This window comes from Echinops telfairi, unplaced genomic scaffold (genome assembly GCF_000313985.2).
Source record: "Echinops telfairi isolate 266 unplaced genomic scaffold, ASM31398v2 ScPeMD7_7463;HRSCAF=8501, whole genome shotgun sequence".
Lineage (NCBI taxonomy): Eukaryota > Metazoa > Chordata > Mammalia > Afrosoricida > Tenrecidae > Echinops > Echinops telfairi.
The window spans coordinates 2,672,533-2,698,721 of NW_022111363.1; the positions used below are offsets into that span (position 1 = coordinate 2,672,533).

The window sequence follows — 26,189 nt, forward strand, 5'->3', positions numbered from 1 at the left end:
AGGCAAAGGGCATTTATAGAGGTCTAAATAAAGGCATGTACATATGTAAATATATTTGTATATGAGGACGGGAAAAAAGATTTATGTGCATATATTTATAGGTTTAATATTAAGGTAGGAGAAGGACATTGGGCCTCTACTCCAAGTACTCCCTCAATGCAAGAATACTTTCTTCTATTAAACTGGCATTCCATGATGCTCGCCTTCCCAACACAATCGCTGAAAACAAATGTGTGCATAAGCTGATGGTGCCCAGCTATCAAGATATAGCATCTGGGGTCTTAAAGGCTTGAAGGTAAACAAGCAGCCATCTAGCTCGGAAGCAACAAAACCCACATGGATGAAGCATACCATCCCGTGTGATCACGAGGTGTCGAAGGGATGAGGTATCAGGCATCAAAGAACAAAACATCCTATCATTGTGAATGAGGGGAAGTGCGGAGAGAGGACCCAAAGCCCATCTGTAGGCAACTGGACTCCCTTTACAGAAGGGTCGTGGGGAGGAGACAAGCTTGTCAGGGTGCAGTGTAGCAATGATGAAACATACAACTTTCCTCTAGTTCCTAAATGCTTCCTCCCTCCCCACTATCATGATCCCAATTCTACCTTACAAATCTGGCTAGACCAGAGGATGTAAACTGGTACAGATAGGAACTGGAAACACAGGGAATCCAGGACAGATGAGCCAGCCCTTGAGGACTAGTGGTGTGAGTGGCGATACTGGGAGAGTGGGGTAGAAAGGGTGAACAGATTACAGGAATCTACATATAACCTCCTCCCTGGGGAACGGACAACAGAAAAGTGGGTGAAGGGAGATGCCAGTGTAAGATATGACAAAACAATTAATTTATAAATTATCAAGGGTTCATGAGGGAGGGGGTGGCGGGAGGGCCGGGTAAAAAATGAGCTGATGCCAGGGGCTTAAGTGGAGAGCAAATGTTTTGAGGATGAGGGTAACAAATGTGCTTTATAAAATTTATGTATGGATTGTGATAAGTTGTTGGAGCCCCCAATAAAATGATATATAAAAAAAGCAAACAAGAATTTTGTTACTTGGTGGGCATGATCGGCTGGCTTATTGGCAAGGTGAGCACTTAACCACTCAGCTACCAGGGAAAGTGAGTTGCTTGGTCTGAGGTTTAAAACCATTTTTGAGTAGATGAACGAGATCTACCGCTACCCTCCCTTTCATCTATGCAGAATGAGTTCATCTACAAGCCCCCGCATGGACCAGTTATTCCTCTTCTCCCTCACAGGACCGAGACGTGCACCTGATGCAGGGGGACAGCTGTGGCTGAGCCCGCTTTAGCAACTTCAGACCAAGATGCTTTCTCTCAAGGGACTAAAAAGTCAAATTCTGCCTCCCCTGTGAAAAGAAAAACTTGTAATAAAAACTAATTCACTAATGGAGCCCTAGTAGTGTAGCGGCTACATACTGGGCTACTAATCAAAAGGTCAGCAGTTTGAAACTACGTCTCTTCAAGCGAGAAATAGGAAGCTCTCTACTCCCATAAGGATTTAGTCCCGGAAATCCACAGGGGCAGTTCTCCCCTGTCCATACATGGCCACTGTGGGTCAGTGACTTTGGTTTCATTATTAGAGAATCACCTACCTTCCAACCTGTTGTGTCCAATCCAGATCTTCCAGTTAAAACACTAGCATGAACAAGGTAGAACAATGAAGGCATTCCTCATTCATTCCTGGACCACTCCGTCTAGTGGGGAAGCAGCAGCTCTAACCCCCCCAACCCCCCAGCCCCCAGTGGCCACTGCTGGTCTTTAAAGATGGAGCCTCAATGTCCTGACTGCCACTGCCCCTGACAAAGACTGACCTAGTTCAATTCCGTAAGTATCACCAAATTTCCATATCTAGGCCGTCAGAAATTCAGATATAGAAAAACACACGAGGTATAACACACCTATAATATGGGAAAAGGCAACAATACTCTGAGATCATATTCTCTTAACCAACCCCCCATCCCCCAACAGTATTAACTTTTAATCTGAGATCCCATTACATCATCCTGAATCAGTAAGCAGACACCAAGGTGTGAGAATCAAGAGTCGAACAAACATCTCATTTTATAATACTCTTTATTTGATTAAAGAATTTACCTTCTTCGTGTACAATGGAATGTTATATTCCCTATGTTTTTTACAGGGTTACAAAATGTCTCTCATTTTAAATATTACCCCAAAAGAAATTTCAGGGGGGAAAAAAAAAGTTTTTGTGAAACTAAACTTGGACATTTTAAAAATCATAGACTTGCAAAAAAACAAAACTGGATTAATACGATTTCCTGCCTGCTGAATTCCAGGACAGGTTTCTTGTCCCAGTACCCTTCCTTCCTCAGAAGAACTGCATGTGGAAACCAAGTTACAGATAAGAATTCTTCCCTGATAGCGAGGGGAAAGAGAAAGGCTAGAGATTTCTTTGGCAAACATTTCCATCCATGGCCATTATTAGTGTGGTGTGGCTGGTGGCTCTGCATCAGCGCAGTCCTCTGCAGGGAGGCCAGGCAGTATTCAGCACAGAGCAGTACTCTAACCAGCTGAATGCGCAGCAAGTCCTCTTTCCTTCTGCCACCAAGGGCTACAGTCTGACAGCAGATCTTTGCCAACCCTATGGAGTGCAGTGCTGGGTTAAAAGCCAACGCTGGGGAAAAAAAAAAGCCAACCCTGGGCAGGCTGTTTGTCTTCTCCACCGAAAAGTAATGGATGAGCTACAGCTAAGAAACCACTGCTACATGTTAACCCTCAAAATGAAAGGCTGAGAGAAAACAGGGCAGAGGACTGGTGAAAATTGTTGGGCAGTCTTTAAGAAGTGGGGTATAGACATATATGCAACCCCCAAATACCAGTAGTTAGCTGCCTTCTGAAATGCTAAAACCCTGGTGGTGGAAATGGAGTCTCTGCAATACTTCACGAGCAATAGAATTGTCAAAAAGACCAACTGAACCCCCATTCTTCAAAATCACATAACCTTGTCTCGAACAGGAAAGGACAGGAATGATGACACCTAGAGCAGGGAGGTGGTGAACGTGAAGAGTGTGAATACATCAGGAAGACGGAGCTAGTATGTCTTCCGTGAAGTAGGCAGAGCGAGAAGCTTGGGTAGCACCAGCAGGAAACATGATTTTTAACCTGTGAATATGGCATCTCTAACCATCACCCTCCTTCTCCCAGGCATCTGGAAGTGGGGCTGTGTCATCAGAAAGCAGTCTTTCAGCTCTCGTCCGTTCCTAGACACAGCAGGTTCACAGTGATGCTCTAACTAAAGGAAAACGTGGGAAAGGAATTGGGGGGGCGGGGGGAGAGACACAGAGGGACATGGGAAAAGGACAGAAGATATCCTCATCTTTCAACTTCGGAGTTCCCTATTCCTTAAAGGAGTCTGTCTACCTGTTTAGTCCAACAATCAAGAATGGACTAGGTTGATTTGTTTCCTAGAGTGCCTGCCTAAGTATAGAAGATCCCATTGCTTAATTGAATAAAAAGAAGGGGTGGGGCTGGAGTGGGGGTAGAATTCCCCAAAACTACTACAGGTAAAGAAAAAATACACGAAAGTCTAAAACCTTCAGAAAAAAATTGAAAAAACAAAGTATGACTAGAACCATATTTAGGGATTAAACAAAGGACCGCTTCGGTGAAGGCTAAGAAGGTGCCAAACTGGGTCACTGTCTGCAGCGCTTGCCTTCCTGCTGCCAGTGAAATCTGCCAAAGAAATCAGGAGCCTTTCCCTTTGTTGTGTCATCTCTTTGCCACAGAATGTCCCTGTGACACTGAAACCCTGGGGTGAGTTGAGGGTCCTTGCGCGTAGAGAATCGTGCATGATATCAGAAAAAGGGGGCTCCAATGGCTTGTAGATTTGGAAAAAAAACTCTTCAGCCAACGGTTGGCTTGTTCATTGTGAACTTGAAAAATTTCCCTCTAGTCTCCTCTTCTTGGTATTACAGGATTTCGTACTTATCCACGAGGAAAGTGGTCTCCATGGAAAATCTTACAGGGCTGTTTCCATCTACTTGGGTCACTTTGGTAACCTACAAAAATAAAGAACAAAGCAAAGCTGAGAGGAGATTGAGTCTACCAAATGTCAAATTCTTACTACAGAATCGACCAAATCCCCTAAAAGCAGTTCTGCAGGTAAACTCAGAACTTTTCTAAGTTGCTCCCGTCTTGCAATTTGCAACTGTAACTCATATTCCCTTCTTTCCTATCAACATTATCAATTTTTTCTCTAGATAGAAAAGATAACTATTAAATGGACTAGAATTAGAGATACCATATATACTCGAGTATATACAGTAACTGCAGAGGGATGAGATGTAGAGCAACTGAGGTATTTAGTTTATTGTGCCAACCTGGCCAATAAACACATGTGGGGTTAATTGAAGGGCGGAGGGATAAAAGGCCTCGCCTTTCTAGTTCTCGGGTCTCTTGCTTTGTGATGGTTGGACCAGGGTGCAGCTGCCTTGGCCAGATCCCTGCTTCAGCTGGCAAGGATCACTTCCTGCAAGACATCCCCAAGGAGAAGCTGCATGGACCTACCCCAATGCAGCCCTGGGTGCTGGAGCAGCCGTGTGGAGACCCCTGCCAGTGCTGAGATGCTTATACGTTCACTGACCGGGCTTTCCTCCTGCAGTCGGCATCATTGTGTCATGTGTTTTGTGAGATGGAGGAGGACTTTGTGGGTTGATGTTGGACATATGGGTTAATACTGGTTGGACTTGTGGGCTTGGGCAGCACTGGGTTGGGATGTTTTCTTGATGTGCACTCACCCTTTATATAAAACTCTTTTTTTAAAAAAACTCTCTCTTACACATGAGTTCCTGTGGATTTGTTTCTCTAATGTACCCAAACTATCAGAGCAACCTTAAGGAAAAGGTTCAGAATAAGTGGCTAGAGCGCAGGGTCTGCCTGCAAACTCTACAAGATTCACAGAAGACTTTGTCTCTCAGGATGATCAACTAACTTTTTTTTTTGAAACTCTCGAGTTTAAAGCCTTATTGAGTCTAAAGTCTAAGTTTCTCTAGCATACCATTTCCTAGATGTGGCTGGGCTCTAATGTAGGTTTAAAAAAATAAATGTGGAGTTTAATGATTACTCTAACGTGAACACTCATGTCATGCCTGTATCCACACCAATGCAATACTGAACCACTAACTTCTATTTTCAAATGAGGTGCCGGGAGCATCGACACTGTGCTACTCTTTGAAAGGTCTCAAACAGAAAAGGGACCCACATTCTAGCCTATGCCTTGAACTCAATAATATGACTCCACTACCAGTGACTATGCCAAGGACTGAGGGGAGGTGGGGAGAGACAAGAGACAGAGGAGAGCCTTTCTTTGCAATCATCCAGCAGAAGATAATATTTCTCAAGCAATTGGGGTGGGTGTGGAGGAAAGATAAGATGGAGCCAGAATAGTAAGTCAGAAAGAAGACAATATAAACTGAGCCTTTATATTTTCAAAAACTGGAGGAATAATGGGCTAAAACAATGACCTAAAGAGATAGTTTACACATTCTTGCTTAAAGGACTTGGCTCAGGTTTATCTGTAGTAATGAGGGGAAGCTGGGATACAACATCCAAAGATCATGTCCATTTGTAGTAGAATGTCACCTCTTTTTTTTTTTAAGGGGGGGGGAGGCGGGCAGTCATTTTGACCAATGAAAAAAACAAAACTAAACCTTTCATTCCTAGGATTAAAGAACCAGTGACAGTAAGGCATTATAAAATCCTGTATGAGGTGTTTTGGCAAATGGAAATACAAAATATACAAGGTTTAAAAAGTATGTAAACCAAGAGTATGGTCTCTTGCACAAGCTGTAAGTATCTTCTGGTTCATATTTGATCTCTTTACTTGGTCCAACCTAGACAGGAAAGCTGAGGTAAAGCAGCGATGGGATTTGCCAAAGATCCTACAGTGAGTGAGTGATGGAACCTGCAGTGGATCTCAACTGTTTTGATTCCTACTCTTAACAATGAAGTCATGCTGCTACCTTCCGTGCCACTGGCCCCACACCTGCTCTTCAGTCAAAGGAGGTACCTGGATGTTGCAGTAATTTTTTTTGGAGATGAAGGAAACTTGAACAGGAAAGAAGTCATTGGGCTGCCCGGCGATGCTGAACTCCAAGCTGCCACTCTTATTTTTGGCATCAATCACTGGCAGGCACCACTCCAACGTGTTTCGTCGACTGTCATGTCGATACTCGCCATCGATCTCACCAATCACAGGTGCTCCAACACCAGACCTGCCGTGAGAAATATCCTTGCCAATTTAGGTGCCCAGACGGACACCGGCCCCAAATGTCATTGGTCTCCCCAATACTGCACACTTGTCCTAGGAAAAAAAGCTGTGTCGGTTGGTTCTGATTCAGTGACCGCATGCACTAATGAACACTGCCCAACTCTGCACCAGCCTATTATTGTTATGTTTGAGCCCAAGTTACAGCAGCTCTATCAATCTTTCTCATGGGGAGACAGACAATGACTAATCCTTCCTAGTCTGGAAGCTCCACTGAACCCTGTTTTCCACAAGTGACCGTGCTGGCATAGCTCCCAGCATCACACCAACATGCAAACTGACAGACTAGCGGGAGTAGGAAAAGTTAGGCTCCTTACTAATGTCAAGGACCAAACAGTCTTCCCTCTTTGTTAAGGGTTTCACTCAATTTCCCTAGAAGATATACATATAAGCAATGAGTATCTAGCAGATATGCTGTGGGTTGCTTGTAAACTAAATCTGGGAGCTGGCAGGGGACTATGACTGAGAAGTCTTATGAAGAGGATATAGTCCCACAACCCTGCACAAATGTTTATTCCTGTGTTGCCCTGCCAAGAAGAAATTTGAGTTTGGTGCAACTCTGTAGAGATGGGGAGGAAAAGAAGCTGACTGATTAACAGTGGGAGAAAATTCTATAGTTCCTTAAAATGAGGGTGAATTTGAATCCTTGAGAGGATAGATTTTCAAAAATTTTAGAACGTTTCAAAACTTACACTGTATTTGACCCCAGAAGATATATTTTAATTTGTAAACCAGTAAGAAGGCTTTCACGTAAAAGTGAACACATAATTATTTCTGGGCAGAGTGGGAACATGATGGTAGAGAGAACCAGGGCTAGTTAGGGTGTACCGTGCACCCCCACACAGGGCTGACAGGAGTGTCACCTACTCCTACACATTCTAAATTTACTCTCTTAATTCACCAGTTGACATTCAATGTTTGTAACAGGGGTAGGGTAAATAAGGGAGACAAAGAAAAACTTTAAGGGTGACACAGGCTATACATTCTTTTCTATCCATTTTATGGTCTCAATTATTTTTCTGTACATGTTCCTTCTCTGTACCCTTGGCTTCAATTCCAATTCTAATTTGATCAGTTATGGATCATGGGGTAAAATGTTGTCTACAGGTCTCTCCTGCAGACCACTGTAAAACAAGTCAGACACAGGAAATCACCAAAACCACAAGTATAGGGTACAGAGAAAGGCCTAAAAACAGTCTAGCAAAATAAATCTCCACAAACAAAATCTCCAGCCGTCACCAACACTGGAGCCCAACAATGGGTCAGTCAAGGCACTCAGGTGTCTACTATTCTGAGAGAATAAGCACACTGTGAAGAGTAGATACGGCTGTTTAATAAAGTATGCTTTTAAAACACAGAAATAAAAATGTCTAAAGCCAGGCCTGGCCATGCAAAGGCCTGCATATCAAATTGAGAACAAAATGACAAATTAAATCAGTACCATTTCTTTTGCAGCAATAACTGAGCAATGTACTAGTGATGGCACAATAAGAATATACTTACTGTGTTTATAATTTCATTCTCCTTAGTCAAGGTGGGTAGTGGTGAAGGAATTGGGTGGGATTCATTTCCACTCACAGTGATCCTACAGGACAGGGTAGAACTGCGCCTGTGGGTTCCCAAGACTGGAGTAGAAAGCCTCATCTTTCTCCTGCAGAGTAGCTGGCTACTGGTTTCAAACTGCTGACTTTGTGGTTAGCAGCCCAACTCATAACCCCTAGGGCAGCAGGCCTCCTCCCTGGGATTTCATTAGTGACATAGTGGTAGCACATACTTACTAGAAATGCCACTGAGGAGATACATTTAAGGTAGACAATATTTACAGATGATCCTACAAAGTGGCTACTTAAGGGCATAATGCAAATTAATGACCTTACAACAATATTCACAGAAGCGTTATTTACAATAACCAAAAGGTAGAAAGGACCCCAAGTATCCATCAACAGATGGATGGTAAAACAAAATGTGTTATAAATGTATAATCTCGTATTATTCAACCAAAAGGATAAAGTTCTGAAATCTAATACAAAATGAATAACTCTTAAAAACATTCAGCTAAGTGAAATAAGCCAGACACAAAAGATTATTTTATAATTCCACTTATATGAAATATCTATAATATGCAAATTCTTAAAAAAAAAAAAGAAAAGCAGCAGCAACTGATCATAGGTCATCAAGAGTTTGGGGGAAGAAGTGGAGGGATGAAGAGTCACTGCTGGAGGGGTACAGAGTTCCAGGGTGAGGTGAAAAGGTTTGAAACGAAGAGTGTGACACTGTGAATGTAGTTAGTGCCACTGACCAAGACAAATTTTGTTATCTATACTTTAATCCACTACCACCAAGTCTATGCCAATTCATAGTGACCCAATACAACAGGGCAGAAGGGCCCCGTCTTCGTCCTGAGGGGGTTGGTGGTTTTGAACTGCTGACCTTTTGGATCGCAGTCCAACTTGTAACCAATAGGGCTTACTCAATAAAAATTAAAAAAGGGAAACTTGCTGAAATGTCTGGGGGTGATGGGCATGTTCATTATTGTGACTGTGGCGATGTTTTTATGGGTGTTTCTGTCAAACTCACCAAATGATGCAATTGTTGCATACTGCATGAGAGTAAAAACATCGTCACTAGGGCTCCAACCACAGGGTTTTAAGCCTATCTTTCTTATCCGTGCATGACTGCAGACAAGTTCTCTCAGTAGGACACTTGTCTTAGTCTCATCGGGGGCCTTAAAAATAATAATAAAGTAAAATAATACACACCATACATGCCATCATTCATTTATTGTTTTGAAATCAGGGTTAATATCAAATTAAAAAAAAACCTCAAGTGGCCATCTTCCCAAATTACTGAAGCTATGTTAGAAGTTTAGCGGAATGCTGCTCCATCTAAAACAACCATTTTTAGATTGACCAAGCATTTCAAGGAAGACTTTAAAAGATGAGTCATGAGGGGAGACTGTCAGTCTTATGAATCAAGAGCCTGTGCTGCACTTGTCCAGACACTCACTGGTCGAAGACGACTACCAAGTGACCTTGATGCCAGAGCTGCTGAAGCTGGTCTCTCACCCGCTTTGGCATTTCCAATCTTAAGCAAGCATCTTGTCTTTAGTAAGCAACCTTTCAGCTGGATGGGTGCCAGAAATAATCCATGAAGATCAACTTTCTCAGAGGTGAGCATTCTGTCAGTCTTTTAAGCAAGACTGAAGCTAATGAACATGATTTTACGGACACCATGGTAATCAGGGACGAGTCCTGTACTACCAGTGGCTTCCAAGGGCATGTGCTGGGTCAGCTCTGGCGACTGTGTTGGAAACCCTCAGGGATAATCCTGGGAGATTTTTTTAAGGACACAGAGTGATTTGGCAGCTTATTAGGAAGATGTTTTAAGAAAATGGAAACCCACATCAATGAGGAAAAAGCAAGAGAATTTGGTCTGAGGAATTCTTTTCCATCACATTGCACTTGCACATTCTGCGAGCGCAGCAAGGGCTATCCTACAAGGATTTTGTTGGGAAACCTTACACCCTGCACCGTACAGTCCTGCTCTACCCCTCAAACACTGAGAGAGAAAAAGAGGAACATGACTGCCCCTTGAGGACGCCCACACCACCCTTTGGATGTGATAGAAATCGAAGGGAACAGACAGAACACCGCTTTCAGAAACAAGTTTCACAGTTTGCTATTCTTTAATAAAGGTTTCAATGTTTTGTAGTAATACTTTTTTACTTCCCCACATGTACACTTCCATAAAGCTGTTAAAAATTTTAAGGCAAATCATATGGAGAATCAATAGTTTCCCTGAAAATCCACTTCCATCTTTAATTTGTGATCAAATTGAAGAAGAAAAATTCATCATCTGACAGACCCAATTCTTTGAGAGTTGGCAAACAAAATCGAGGTGCTTTGACTGAGAAGTGGTTCCTCCTTCTGGAAGGCTTCCTCACTACATGAACAAACTCAGGACTAACACATAGCTCGAGAATTACAACTGACTTTGTTTGCTTGTTTGACTTGGCTTTTACATCAATAAAATACTACTCTCCCTTTAATTGTACTGTGGTAAAATAGAACAAAACTTCAACTATTTTAATTGTTACCAATTATGTTCAAAGGTGCCAATTGTTCCACTTCCTCGCCAACACTTGTAACTTTTCATATTTCTGATGACAGCCCTTCAAGTGCATGAAAAAATGGTAAAACCCATGCTTTCGCAATGTACAGTTCTAAGCATTTTGACAAATGTATGAGGACTCAGAAAGCATTTCTATCACCAAAAGTTCCCTTGGGCCTGGTTGCTGCCAGCGTTCTCCTCTCTACCCCTAGACACAATCAGGCGTCTTCTGCTCCTACAGTTTCACCTTTCGCAGGCTCTCGAACAAATGGAATCATATAGCCAATACCTTGTGTGTCTCTTCTCTCACGGGTTTTCTTAAGTCAATTTCAAAAAAAATAAGTCAATTTCTTAACAAAGATAGGTGCTGCCTACAAAATGAATCCCCAAAAGACCAGATCTACATTCCAAAAAACCAATGTAGAGAAAATGATTAGGAGTTGGGTGGGGGTAGAATCACTTACGGGAGTGGGATGGTGATAATCACATCATTTAGTTCTAAACTATCTTCTTGTAGCTCATACTCTATGTTGACATCACAGCCATTTCCACTTTCCGAGGGCCAGCAATTAACTGAGGAGATAAACAAAGTAGGTACACTAGAGAATTAAACGGTGAGGTGAAAAAAAAAGATGCAAATCAAAACTGACAGCTACAAGCCTTGAACAACCCAATGCAGACTATGTTAAAATTAATTACTTCCAAGTGAGTATTAAATATTAAAGCTAATGATTAAACTATATAAAACCTTCAATCCATTATGAAAAGTCATCTAGTCAAAAAGAATTTGCTGTGATCATGAAGATTAGAGCTTTTATACACCAGGGCTACGTCTAGTTGTCAGTGCAGACTTGCTTGGTGGGACTGGCCAATAGCACTTACTCGTCAGTGGAATAAAAGACTCCTCTGTGGTTTGTAGTCTCCATTTTAACACTCCTACATCGCTGTTGACCGGAAATGACTTCTCTGGATTCTTCAAACCAATTAAAGATTCTGCAGTAAAAAGTTTTTTATCCACATTTGGATGGGTCTGAAATGACAGGGGGAAGAAAGGCAACTTCTGAGGTTCAGACACCATATGAAAGAAAATAAATTTCCTTTGGTCTTAAATAACCTGCAGCTTTAATTCAAGAATGATCTAACTATCTGAAATAGGGCACTTTAAAAATTCAAATTCTTTTTATTCTGAAGATGTCCCAAACTTGAAGTTTTTCAAAGGATTGAAGAAACTTAAAATAGTAAATAGAATAAAAATAAATGCAACACTAAAAGCCATTAAAAACAAAGAGTTTTCCATAGAAAAAATTAAAGAACAAGTCCTTTCCAAAGTACTTTATAGAGAATAGACTCATGGTGGGGCCAGGCTTGCCCAGTTGGGGACTAGACATTGGTTAATTAGTTGGCTGAGAATTACAGCCCTGGCCTCATAGTAGCAGGCAGGAGTCGGAAAAGCTAAGTCAATAGTTTGATACAATTCTGCCTAGAGAATTCAAGTGTTCAAATTCAGACCAATTAAGATACTCTAACTTTAAAAAAAGAAATCCTATTAGGGGAAAAAAGAAAACGCTTCTGGAAAGTGTTAAGTATACACTTTAAGAACCAGAGAAGCTGCTGTCAAATAACATAAAATAACATAAGCACTGTTTCAAGACTTCTGTGCTGTGATTGGGGGGGGGGGGGGGGGGCTGTGACAGACAACACAAAAACGCACTTTTATTAAAAAAGGTTTTGCTCCTGTGACAACATATATAAATCAATGGCATAAAATGTGATAACACAGTAATATAAAGATAAGGAAGGCGCATAGATTTAAATAGACGAAGTATACACATTCATTTTGTAAAGATTCTATATATACCATTTAGCTAGTGCCCACAGGCTAATGAAAAAAGCACTGACTACTGCCTAACAAAAGCTTTGACACACCTGTAGCTGCACCCCTTTCTTGTCTTCATTTTCCACATGAAGACGAATTCGGCCAAATTTATCATCTGAGATCCTAAGCATGATCATGCCATGCAGCTCCATGTTCTGTAATCCACCATCTCTTCCGCAGGTCAGTGTGATCTTTTCCTCAATCTTCATATGCACACTGTGGGGGAAAGTCATGCACTTACAGGCAGAATCCAGAATTCCCTTTCAGCAAAGTTGAACAGTGATTGACCACGTAAGAGTCTTTACAGTGATGCTGTTCTATCTTCAAAATATAAATCATTATGTCTTTTGATAGTGAATTCTTTTTCCAAAGAGGACACGCATATATACAAAATATTGTACTAAGTTATTCACAGAATTGCCTGTAACAGCAAACTTTGGAAACAATTCAAATACCAGTTAATAGGAGGCTGCTTAAATAAAGGTATATCCACTCAACTGGGTAGGAGGCAGCTCTCCTAAGCAGCAGAAAACATTGGAACTTTTAAGAAATTAAAAAATATTACACAAGGGAAGAAAAAATTACACAAGGGACACATGTATGCCTTTTATCAAGATTTGTTTACTGTCAACATGTTATTTGCATTTGTGAGTTCGCTGGCTTGAGCGTGCACTCTGTACATCTCTGTGTACATTTATTATTTTCCTAAAGCACGTGAGGGCAGATTATATTACATACAAGAAAGCTCTTTAACCCTAACAGCACTTCAGTGTCTCTTTTCTAAGAATAGAGATCTTCTTTCATCATAATAGTTATTCTCACACCACAAGAGTAATAAACTTCACAAAGTCATGTTAATATAATACTTTCATCTACCATCCACATGCTAATCCTGTCAGTTCATCTAATAAGGTCTTTCTTGGCAGTACAGGATCAGTTTAGGGCCAGGTATTCAGACGTCATGTTTCTATCTCCTCAATTAAGGACATTCTTATCTCCAAGATAATTAGGTAAAAAACCTAATATATCTAGCACGTTACCTTTTGTGTGTAAAAGGGGGAGAAAAATAGAATGCATATGTTTTTACTTACCTTAACCTAAGATTATCACCCTTTGAAGGACGGACACACACACACACACACAAATTGGTTAATACTGGTTGCCTCCAGAGAGGAAAAAAAAAATGTAGTTGGAAAATAGGAGTGAAAGACTTCACTGTACATCCATTTTGAACAATAGGAAGGTATAATTGAAAAACTATAGCAGTGGTGCTGCTGTGGTCATTGGTTGAGTACAATCTATTAATATTCTTAACTGTCTTATGTTAACACTATTTTCAGTTGGGTGAACTGTAGAGGCTGCAAAGAACATTCTGACAGGAATGCTGTTCTTGGTGCAACCTCTAAGTAACCAGGGCATTAGACTCAAGACCATAAAAGAATGTATCTTAAGATCACATGCGGAGTTTTACTGTGTCTATTTTTTACCGCAATAACACACCAAAAAGTCATGTAGAAAATGACTTTAAAAAGAGCGGTTGGGTAGCAAGAAAAGACAATGCAAGGTTTCATTTTGGATTACCATGAATTTGGTCTATGCTCAACAGTAAAAAGGGTTCTTACTCACACAATGGCATTCACATTTAAAAAGGAAAAAAACAAAAACCGTCAAGCCTCTCTCTCCATCAAAGCTACCACTAAGACAGCAAAGAAAGCTTGAACAATTCAAGAGATTTACCCTGATGGAACCACACTCACGGCAGAGAGTAAGCACACAAAAAGTAAACACTCTTCATTGCCGATAGAGGCAGTTTTCCAACTGCTCATCTTACACCTGACCTCAAAATCACCAGCAACAGTAGGTGTGCACTTCAAGACAAGAATTTTGAGTAATGAATATATGGACGTGATAACAGCTTTAAAATATTGCCAACCAGTACCACAGCCTAAAAGACAAAAGATTGTGTTTACATACAGGCAAAAGATAATGTTACTATATGTGACCTCCTCCCTGGAGGACGGACAACAGAAAAGTGGGTGAAGGGAGACATCGGACAGGGCAAGATACAACAAAATAATAATTTATAAATTATCAAGGGCTCATGAGGGAGGGGGGAGTGGGGAGGGAGGGGAAAAATGAGGACCTAATGCCAGGGGCTTAAGTGGAGAGGAAATGTTTTGAGAATGATGAGGGCAATGAATGTAAAAATGTGCTTTACACAATTGATGTATGTATGGATTGTGATGAGTTGTATGAGCCCCTAATAAAATGATTTAAACAAAATGTTAATTTATAATTTTTTATTTTAGGCTGGTTCTCCTTAAAATTTAATTTAAAGGATAGAAAAATTCCCAATTTACTATGTGGCTGATCATAGTTCCAGTCCCCCCAATTCAAAGTTCATTTTAAGAGATAAAGCATATATAGTACATTAGGCATGTAGACAAATTATGTTTTATTAATTTAAGGAGCAAAGAGTTGATAAAAGGCAAATTCTGGACTTCCTAAAAGAGAGATGATGGAAAGATCCCCAGTTATGGCTAAAAGGGGTATGGGGGAGAGGGGGAGAAATTTTCTACCAATACCTAGAATGTACTTGGATTAAGTCTTATAAAGATCTCAGAGGCGTCACGTAATTGGAGGTCACCCTTTTGAAGCTGTGTTATATGTCTTTCCGTGTTTTGATATATGAAACCCAGGACTGATGAACCTACAAAGGCAGCAAGTAGAATAAGGGTTTCGGGGAGAGGGAGTACAGTGCGGGGGGTGAAAGGGAGACGATGTTAAGGAGTCCATGTAGAAAAAGAATGTGTGGAAACGGATTGTGGTAGCAATTGTACAATTCTGCTCGACGCGATTGAACTATGGAATGATATACTCTCTATATATACATATATATCAAATTAATAACAAAAATAAAGAATGCAGTTGTAAAGAATGCATCCGGAATTAGGATTTTAAAAAACTATGTGGTCTATTATACTAAAAAAATTACTACTTACCTTTCCATATGAACAGGCGGAGCATGCACTTTGGTTGCTTCAGAGGTACGCTTGCCCATATTGGAGGACATGACAGTTTCACCCTCGGATTTCAATTTGTCCACAAAGTTATCTACTTCTTTTCCTTTGGCTCCAAGTTTCAAAGCCTTGCTGGGGCCTGAAGGCCTAAGTGAAAGAAGACAACTTAGAAGAGAGTATGCCCATACACAATTAAGAAAAAGAAAACAAACACTGATTAACAGCCCCATATCTATTAAATATTCCATAGAGCTACTCATTAGGAGACATATGAAGACCTCAAAGAAAAATCTCAAGCTTCATCTCAAGCTTTCCATTAGGCTATTATGGCCAAATAAAATTATAAAAATAAAGCTGCTCAAATTGACAGCTAACATTAACAAAAGTTTGAGTATCCAAAGACCAAATATGTAGTACTTCTATAAACACACATAAGCTGATGAAGACAACATACCTGCCATCCAGATAAATGTACCTACACACAAACAAAATTTTGTATATAATTTCAGGCAGTTCACAGATTTCCCCCTGAAATCCATCCATGAACACCAAGATTTTAAAAATCTTTGTTTCATAAAATTAAATATTCCTCCCCATCCAAAATCAGATAATTAAGAGGTCTTAGTATAATTTGTTTTTTAAAAAATCCTTTTACCTAAAAGGAAAAAAATTACATTGATTTTTCTTTTATCCTCGTATTATATAGCCAAATTTAATTTTGTGCCTTACTTCATGAAATCACTCGTTATTTACAGCTTGCCTTGCAATGAGATATTGCTCCACAGACATACATACAGTCTTCAAGTGATGTTCTAGGGGTGCTCGAAGGACTCTGGATTAATACCTGGCCGGTGTAGGTGCCAATTTTGGTTTTTCAGTTTCAATGATGGTTTCTGTGATCATAGCAGCTGTGCTGCCTCCAGATACTGCAGAGCTTCCAAAACCCCCAAACCCTGGTGCTTTTTTGCCCATTCTTTCTGCATCTCTTCGGGCCTGCTGTAATTCCTTGGCTTTACGCCGCATCTCAGCCTTGGCTTCCCGTTCTTGAGTCTATAAAAAAAGACACGCAGGGATACAGATTGAATAGTCTCTAATAGCCAGTAGGAGGAGGTAAACCAGATTAGTAAGCTCTACAAGAAAAATATACTACCTGGCAGCCCCTGAGCAAAACCCCCCTTACCTCTCTGACTGCTCTGAACACCTTCTCTTCATGAGAATCCATCTCTGTGAAAGTTCTGATCTGTGCCAGGTTCACATTCTCTCGGTATCCCAGGGCGACAATTTCATCAAAAGCAAAAATCAAATCAAAGCAGTGCTCTGATATTTCATTCTCTTCTAAGGCTCGGCAATATTCAGGGATCTAATCATGGACACCAGTGGAGAAGATATAGAATTCATCAGCAGCTACGTTTCCAGGAATTAGCTATTAAAATTCCACAAAGGTAAACTGAACCAGAATCCCTTCCTTAGCTCTGAGTTTTAAGCAAGTTACTTTTTAGTGGCATAAAGCTGTGTGTGCCTCTGTCAGTAAGTCTTACAGCCCTTTATCGCCCTTTGACCTTAAAAAACATCGTCACAGGAGGAGAGGGGGGAAACGACAGCAATGACTGTATAACCCCACTCGAGGGGAACGAATAATGGAATTGTAGGTGAACGGATACAATGGAAGGTGTAAGATAGAGGGAAAAAATTTATACACACACACACATATATATATAATAACAAGGATTCCTGGGGGGCGGGGTGGAATAACGGAGCTGATATAAAACAGTTCAAAAATAAAGAAAATGTTTTGAAAATGTTGGTGGCAGCAATTGTACAATTATGCTTGATCTAATTCAACTATGGATTGTTATAATATCTGTAAGAGCTCCCAATAAAATGGAATAAAAAATTTGTCACAGATGTCTCAAATTAGAATAACTGGAAAATGAGTGGCCAGTTTCCATCCTCTCTCTAGGGTTACTTGTAGCCTAGGAGGGCACCCATCAACAAGGGCTGAGTGAAAGGAGGAACTGCAGCAATAAGCTGCGGGGAGCAGGGGAAGAAAACTGATAAGCATAAGCTACCGGAGGGAAGCAGAGTCTCAGACAAAGGATTAAAAACAAACAGGAGTCCATGTTACAGAAGGCTTCTCACCACTCTCGAGAAGAGCCTCAGGGTTTCCAGATCTTCTAAAATGTTGCTGTTTTTGGTAGTGATCAGGACCATGTACAGTTTCTCCATAGGCTGGTAGACATATCTTACACTCTCTGTTTCAACAAATGTATGCTGTTTTCCAGTGTTCATGAGCTTTGGAAAAGCTGCTAACAAACCCTCAATCCGAGTTCGGGTCATCTCCACAAACTGCCGAGAAACGATGGCTTTTCCTGCTTTCGTGCAGACTGCCGCTGCCAACAGCACCTGCCACAAGCACGTGTACATGTAAGTACTATTTCTTCACATCTGTTTCCCCAACATCCACAGAAGAGAGAGTGTAAGGAAAATAAAACAATTATTTTTACTTTTCAATAACCTACCAAAAGAAAAACTCATATGGAAAAAGGGAGGGAAAAGTTTAGCTTAGCAGAAGCTAAAGATAGCATTTTTTTCCTACTTCAAAACACACAGGAGTCCCTGGTGGAACAAATGGGTAAGTGCTCGACAATGTGTCAAAGGGTTGGTGGCTGAAACCCAATCCAGATGTGCCTAAGAAGAAAGGCGTGGTGACCTGCTTCCTAAAGGCCGCAACCTTGAAAACCCTATGGAGCCTGGACTGGCGGAATGGTCATGAGTTGAAATCATTTCTATGACAACCAACAAAATAACATACAGTTTACTAATGGACACCCCCCCACCCCCCCGAAATACTTTTTTTTTTAAAGAAATGTCAGCAGTTAAAATACAGATTAAAAGCTTACAAACAAGAAGTCCCTGAGCTTTCTTTTAATTTTCACCTAAAAAAATGGATCCAATTTAGTGAACCTAAACCTGTATCTTTCGCTCTCTGATTAACCTTTCCATTCCATGTAAGCACTAGCACAAGTAACAAAAAGTCTATTAAACATGATGGAAGCCACAATGCTAGAACATCCACTGCCAGAGGGTTGATTCTGACTCACAGTGACCCTGTCTAGGGTTTCCATGGCTGTACATCTTGCCAAAGCAGGCAGTCTCATCTTTCTCCTGCAGAGCAGCTGGTGGTGGGTTAGGACTGTTGACCTAACAGTGCTTAAACGAAAGCACCACCAGGGCTGGAATACCATCTCTAATACATCAACGGCTCAGGCAACTGGACATCCCCTTATGGAAGGGTCGTGGGGAGGGGTCGAGCCAGTCAGGGTGCAGTGTAGCAACGATGAAACCTACAACTTTCCTCTAGTTCCTAAATGCTTCTTGCCCACCCCACCCACCCCACCCCACAATCATGATCCCAATTCTACCTTACAAATCTGGCTAGACCAGAGGATGTACACTGGTACAGATAGGAACTGGAAACATAGGGAATCCAGGACGGGTGATCCCTTCAGGACCAGTGATGAGAGTGGTGACACCAGGAGTGTGGAGGGAGGGTGGGGTAGAAAGGGGTACCCAATTACAGGGATCTACATATAACCTCCTCCCTGGGGGATGGACAACAGAAAAGTGGGTAAAGGGAGACTTCAGACAGTGTAGGATATGACAAAATAATAATTTATAAATTATCAAGGATTCATAAGGGAGGGGGAAGCAGGGAGGGAGGGGGAAAATGAGCTGATGCCAAGGGCTTAAGTGGAGAGCAAATGTTTTGAGAACTATAAGGGTAACGAATGTACAAATGTGCTTTACAAAATTGATGTACGTATGGATTGTGATAAGAGTTGTATGAGCCCCCAATAAAATGATTTAAAAAATAAATAAAATCAACGGCTCAAGCTTGTTTTATAGAAACAATGTTACCAGCCCCATTCTCCTCAGGTGAACAGCTTAAGAAGAAAAACTAAGTTCATCCATTTGAATAAATATTCTTATACTTCCATTCTGAAACTATTGCACTGAGATATCTTTAAGCCTTAAACCAAATATATCCCCTGAAGTCTTCTTCAAAACAAACAATAGTCAGCTTAACTAGTAAGAATGTATGTTTTGGAGATAGTGCTCTTCTAAGAGCTACCTCTGGGATCAGGCTGACAAGAGCAACTGGAAAGATCAGCTGTTAAGAGGAAGGGACCCAGTGGAAAAGGAAGGTCAGGATGGTTGCACAACATGAACAATGTCACTAAATTGTACCTGCAGCGACTTGAATCAGTGACTATTTATGCTGTGTATACTCAACAACAAGATCAAATAATTTTTAAAAATAATCTTATAATACAAGGGTAAGGTGCAGCAGATTACTTCTAGCCATAGTCTTTGGGTAGGGGACTACAAATATGGCATGTGAAACTCTACTGTGGGGATTGGTCAGTTCTGCCACCCTGCTGAGTTTAAAATGAGCCATCTCAAAGCAAGATCCTGGAGCAGAGTATGTCCTTTGGGCTTTGAGACCCCTGCCCATCGAGCCTCCTAGATCCAGGAGACCAAAGGCTGTAATACCAGAAGGGTGGTAGAGGAGTGGCAGCAATAGCACCAAGAGCACAAGACAGAATATTTTCAGACAGAATAGGGTGCTTCCCTATCCTGAGTAGGGTGCCTCCACCTCTAGGCACTTAATCAAGGGGGGTAGGCTTGCAAACCAAGGAAACTAGAATTGAGTGCCTTCATGCTGAGGCTTACTTAAGATAGAGGAGAGCCCTTTGGGGTATTTATCTGCAGAGGCGAAGAGAGAGGTGTGCCTGTGGGTATGACTGAGAAGAGGTGCTTCTGCTCCTGACCACACAAGTGTAACCCTGAGCATTTCTGATCCTGATTTGTAACCTATTAACTTTCCTAATAAATCTCATAATTGTGAGTATTGTCTGTGAGTCCTGTGTGGCTACTGCAACAGGTGATAGAACCTAGCAGCAAAGCTGAGCATGTCAGGGGAGGTGCAGTTGGTATCAGAATTCCTAAAGAAGGTTAGAGAGTAGAGGCAGGCGTGGCCTCCACCTCAAAGTAATCCGTCCTTGAGATGATGAGTTTGATTCTCCTTCCTCTTGTGAAGTCAAAGGTCAGACATAGCCCCCGCCATTTTCACAGAGTAAGTAAAAAACTGTTGCTACCAGGGTTCCCGTTCATACACACACTAGTTTGACACCAAAGATGTTCCGATAAGCTTCTGTGATCACTGGGTGGCTGCAGACAAGTTCTCTGTCTTCTACTTGTTTTAGTCTCATTGTTGTTAGGTGCCACCAAGTCAGTTCTGATTCATAGCAACTCTTTGTACAACAGAAAAACACTGCCCAGGCCTGCACCATCCTCACAGGGTTATGTTTGAGCCTATTGTTGCACCCCCGGTGTCAATCCATCTTCAAGAGGGTCTTCCTCTTTTTTTCTGCCCCCTTTCTTTACAAGCATGATACCTTTTCCAGGGACTGGGCTCTCCTGATTAACGTGTTTAAAGTAAACGAGAAAGTCTGACCATCCTTACTTTTAAGAACCTTTCTGGCTGTACTTCTTCCCACACACATTTGTTTGTTCTTTGGCAGTCCACGGTACTTTCAATAATTTTCACCAGTACAATTCAAATGCATCAATTTTTCCCCGCCTTTCTTATTCAATGTCCAACTTTCCATGCGAGTCCACTGAAAATATCATGGCGTGGGTCAGGCGCGCCTTCGTCCTCATAAGATCCTTGCTTTTTCAACACTTTGAAGAGGTCTTAGGCAGATTTACCCAATGCAATGCATCATTTGATCTTGACTGCTGCTTCCAAGAGCACTCATCCTGATGTTACCTCTTGGTCCGATTGCAGGATTTTGGTTTTCTTTACATTAAGTTGTAATCCATATTGAAGGCTGCAATACTTCATCAGCAAGTGCCTGAAGTCCTCACTGAACAAACATGATTAAATCATCTGAGAATCAGTCGAACCAAAGCAGTGATTTTCCAGGGGATCTGAGGGTTCAGCTCTATTCATTCCAAGACAAAAAGGTCAGTTCGGAAAGTCATAGCAACTACCTGTTGAGATTCCAGAGGTCATCTTTTTTTTGAGCAACCAAAATGTTTTTTCAATAACAGGGCGATGGGATCTGGGGTTAGTTTTGAGGCTGACACGTCGGCCTCTGTGTGCTCGAACTTCTGGCCCTTGGAGCAGACATGGTTTGGTGTGACTGGGGGGGGGACCTGGCGCCTTGCCAAAATGCCTGTACACCTCACAGCCCTTGTGTGGACCAGACAGCAAGATAGTGCTGCAGCCCTTGGGGGTGTCCAGGGCCAGCTGGTCAAAGTTGAGGATCTTGCCCCCGCCTTGAAGACGTGGCTCAGGGCCTGGCTGCTCACTCACATGGTGCACACCTTCAGCATGGACATCCTGCACCTGCATATCATCTGTTATAGTCCCCACGACCATAGCTGTCTTGTTTTCTCGGCCAAGAAGCTTCATCTTCTGGATCATCCAAGAGAGGAACAGAGGCAGCTGGCTCATGTGGCTCATGCACAGCCTCTTCAGCACAACCTGGTTGAAGGTGTAGTCCGCCAGGCCAGAAACCTGTATAGCTTGACCAGGAGGCGTAGGTTCCTTGCAGCATAGTTTTTGGTTCTTGTGGCAGATGTAAACTCCCATGATGGCACCTCCTCCTCAGTCAGGTCCAGAAAGAGGGCAAGGCAAGTGGTTACTGGTAGTTTAAGAAGCCAAGCCTTTTATTTACCTTTGTCTCATTGAGTTGCCCCCTTTATTTAAATACAAGCAAAATAAAGTTCCCAAAGTAGGGCCAAAATGGCTGGCAATAAGTCTGGCTCTAAATCAAAAGTAAAAACCAAACCAGTTGCTGTCAAGTAAAATTTCTGACCCACAGCAACCTTAAGTTGGTGGGCTCTAACCATCAACCTCTCAATTAAAACTCAAGTGCTTAGCCGTTGTGCCCCTAGACCCTAAAGGATACCATAATTACCTGGTTAGGTCCACACAATTAACCCAAGTTTGTATTTACTACATGGAAGTTAACACAGCTAAAGGTTTGGTCACCTCTGAATAAGACCCATAGTAGGGTAGTGGGCTATGTATGTGCTGGGTTGCAAACCTCAAGGTGGGAAATTTCGCAACCACCAGCCACTCCAAAGGAGAAAAACGAGGCTTTCTTTCGACTCTGGTAAAAAGTTACCATCTCAGAAACCCAGTTCTGTCTTGTCCTATAAGGTCACTATGAGTCAGAATTTACTCGATTGCAGTGAGAAATAAAATATATACTTATTTTATTCTAAAATAATATTTGTATTCTTAAATGATGTAAAACAACAGATTCCTTTCACATCTGCCTTCTAATGTTTGCCAATCAAAATATGGCATTCCAAAACATACGAGTGGTACCCCTCCCCCAAACTGGAAGTTTTCCCCCAAAACTATGTATTTAAATTTTTTTACAAAACAACCTTATCACCTTCAAAATACTCTCCATTACACTTAATACAATAGTCAAATCTGCGATTCCATTCTTGGAAAAAATTTTCAAACTCATCTATTTGGATGGCTGACAGCACGTCCCTTATTTTCTATCTTCACTTCTTCTATGTTGTCAAATCACTGTCTTTTCATATCTCTCTGCATTAAAAGAAACTAAAAGAAGTCTGCACTGAATGAGGTCAGGTGAGTAAGGTGCGTGGTGCAAGAGAGGCATGCTGTATTTTTGCCAAAAACTGGTGCACTGAAGAGGTGCATTGTCATGGTGGCAAAACCAGTCCCCCCTACCACAAATCAGGCCTTTTTAATTGCACAGTTACACAATCTTTTCAGAACCTCTAAATAGAAAGCTTGAGTAACAGAGTGGTGGAATGTACTACTAGTCGACATTTTCATCCATTCAGAAAGTTGACAGACTTCCAGAGGAGGTTTGTCATTAATCAACATTTCACCTTTTTAGAAACAAGAAAACCACTCTTACACTTGAGTTTTTCCCATAGTGCTGTCCTTGTATGCTGTGTTCAACATCACAACAGTTTCTGCAGCATTTTTCCTAGCAGGAAACACATTTTCATAGCTGCACACGGTTCTCTGAAATCAGCTATCACAAAAATGAGGTGCAAGTGAAGCTGTTTTTACAAAAAATTCACTGTGACCAGAGAGAACCTTCCCAGGCAACGCTACTGGGTGCACTAACTCAGAGCGAGTTGCTCAATGCTAGCCTAACGGGAAAACGAAAGCTCTGCTCAGCCCAGCACAATTCCGTTGTTTTTTTGGGTTTTTTTTGGGGGGTGCCCCCTCATAAGTTAGTGTTTGTTCCTATTGTAATCTAATATAAAGGATGGTTCTTAGGGAACCCTGGTGGTGCAGTGGTTGCACGTTGTGCTGCTCCCCACAAGGTCGGCAGCTGGAAACCAACACCCACTCCATGGGAGAACGACTAGGCATTCTACTCCCCTGAACAGTTACAGCCTCTGAAACCCACAGGGACAGTTCTACCCTGTCCTAAATGGTGGCCACGAGTCACAATCAACTAGCTACCAGTTAGATGGTAGCAACTCCACAGAAGACGTGGCAGGGTCTCCACAAAGATTACAGTCTTGGGTAAACAAGTGGCCATCTAGCTGAGAAGCAACAAAGCCCACATGGTTTCAAGAAGCACACCAGTCTGTGTGATCACGAGGTGTCGAAGGGATCAGGTATCAGGCATCAAAGAACAAAAAATCATATCATTGTGAATGAGGGGGAGTGCAGAGTGGGGACCCAAAGCCCATCTGTAGGCAACTGGACATCCCATTACAGAAGGGTCTCGGGGAGGAGACTAGCCAGTCAGAGTGCAGTATAGCACCAATGAAACATACAACTTTCCTCTAGTCCCCGCCCACTATCATGATCCCAATTCTACCTTACAAATCTGGCTAGACCAGATGATGTACACTGGTACAAGCAGGAACTGGAAACACAGAGATTCCAGGATGGATGATCCCTTCAGGACCACTGGTGAGTGGCAATACTGGGAGGGTGGAGGAGGGTAGGATAGAAAGGGGGAACCGATTATAAGGATCTACTTATGACCTCCTCCCCGGGGGACAGACAACAGAAAAGTGGGTGAAGGGAGATGTCGGACAGTGTTAAGATGACAAAACAATGGTTTATAAATTATCAAGGGTTCCTGAGGGAGGGGGAGCGGATAGGGAGGGAGGGAAATGAGCTGATGCCAGGGGCTCACGTGGAGAGCAAATGTTTTGAGAATGATGAGGGTAAAGAATGTACAAATGTGCTTTACACTATTGATGTATGTATGGATTGTGATAAAAGTTGTATGAGCCCCAATAAAATGATTTTTTTTTAAATTACAGCTTCGGAAACCCCATAGGGCAGCTTTCTTTCTTCTCTTCTATACTACTATAGGATGACGAGTTGGAATTGTCTCAACAGAACAGGTTTTGGTTTAGAAAGCAAATTACCAACCCCAAACAAAGTATTTATGTGTATGTGTGTATAAGAAATGGAGAAAGAGTGAGCAGCCATACCATCTTTTCATTCCCACTAGTAACCTTGGATCCAAAACTCACAGGTGGTAATTCAACATAAATATGCATAATATCCTAAAGAAAAACATCAAGATTTTCCTTGAGCCTCTAAATACTGCAGTATTCTTCGCTTCTAGAATGAAGCAGTCAGCTTATACTTAATTCACTATAATAATAGATATGGGAGGGGCTTCAAAAAGTTTAGACAAAAATTCCACTATCTTTGAATTCTACTTCTCCCTGTACCTTCTGAAACCTCCTTGTATAATAGGCACACATGAAAGGTCTCCAAAAGTTCATGGAAAATGCATTGTAAAAAAAACCACTGGGGGTGGATTTAACCTTTCAATACCTCCCAGACATCTATGGCAGTCAAAATAGCCCGGTAGTGGTATGACTACAGGTACTAAGAACAATAGAACAGAATTGAGAGCACAAAGGTAAATCCACACCCTACATGTTGCTAGTCTTTGACAAAGGATCAAATCACATCAAATGGGGGCAGATAGTCTCTAACAAATAAAACCAAACTTGCTGCCATGCAATGTTATCGATTCTAACTCATAGTGACCCTACAGGACAGGGTAGAATTGCCCCTGTGGGTTTCAGAGACTCTTTATAGAAATAGAAAGCCTAGTCTTTTTCTCAAAAAGCCACTGGTGGTTTTGAACTGCTGACCTTGTGGTTAGCAGCCCAATGGGTAATCACACCACCACCAAGGCTCCTCTATAACCCATGGTGACCCTATGCCATTTAAAATCTTCATTCTATAATAAAATCATTAAGCCATTTGCTTTTACATCTGTTCATTTATATACTAAAACTCTAGAGTCTAAGGCCTTTTGCATATGAGGGGGCTTCAAAAGTCCACGGAACCATTCTATTACCTTTTTCATTCCATTTTCCTACAAACTTTTTGAAAACCCTTGGTACTTCAAAATAAAGCCAAAAAACACATTTGTTTTTCAAAATCAACTTTTATGGGCTGCCTTACTTTGAAATGTATTTTTAAAAAGATGGAGGGGGATAATTGGATATGTGAGAAAACAAGTAGGGTAAAATGTTAATTATACAATGGTCATATGGGCGTTCACTGTAACGTTCTTTCAACTTTCCTATGTTTGAAATTTTTATAATAAAGTTGAAGAAAAAAACAACTATTAGAAGTTGAGATACAACTTTCAGTTCAAAAGTGTTTTTAAAAGAAGCTGAAAATTTCATAATATTTGGATATTCCTACTATCAGCAAGGAGTAGGACCCTGAGACACTGCAGAGAGAATACTTCGGATTCTACAGAACAGACTGGACGGAGATAAACTGCTCTCCAGAGTACACAAATAAGAGGGGG

General features: G+C 41.4%; 1 protein-coding gene and 1 pseudogene across 1 annotated transcript; both read right to left on the bottom strand.

The window, feature by feature from the left end:
• Positions 1–2,076: 2,076 nt before the first annotated feature.
• On the bottom strand, positions 2,077–17,736 carry ARCN1 (archain 1). The gene is made up of 9 exons (XM_004712781.2): positions 17,452–17,736; positions 16,493–16,672; positions 16,157–16,362; positions 15,295–15,459; positions 12,343–12,508; positions 11,299–11,446; positions 10,881–10,989; positions 6,049–6,253; positions 2,077–4,039 (listed from the first exon to the last, which is right to left on the bottom strand). Exons 1-9 carry the CDS (start codon positions 17,734–17,736, stop codon positions 3,950–3,952), a joined length of 1,554 nt encoding a protein of 517 aa, XP_004712838.2. The 3' UTR covers positions 2,077–3,949.
• Positions 17,737–21,343: 3,607 nt separating this feature from the next.
• On the bottom strand, positions 21,344–21,973 carry LOC101654970 (annotated as a pseudogene).
• Between the last annotated feature and the right edge of the window lie 4,216 nt (positions 21,974–26,189).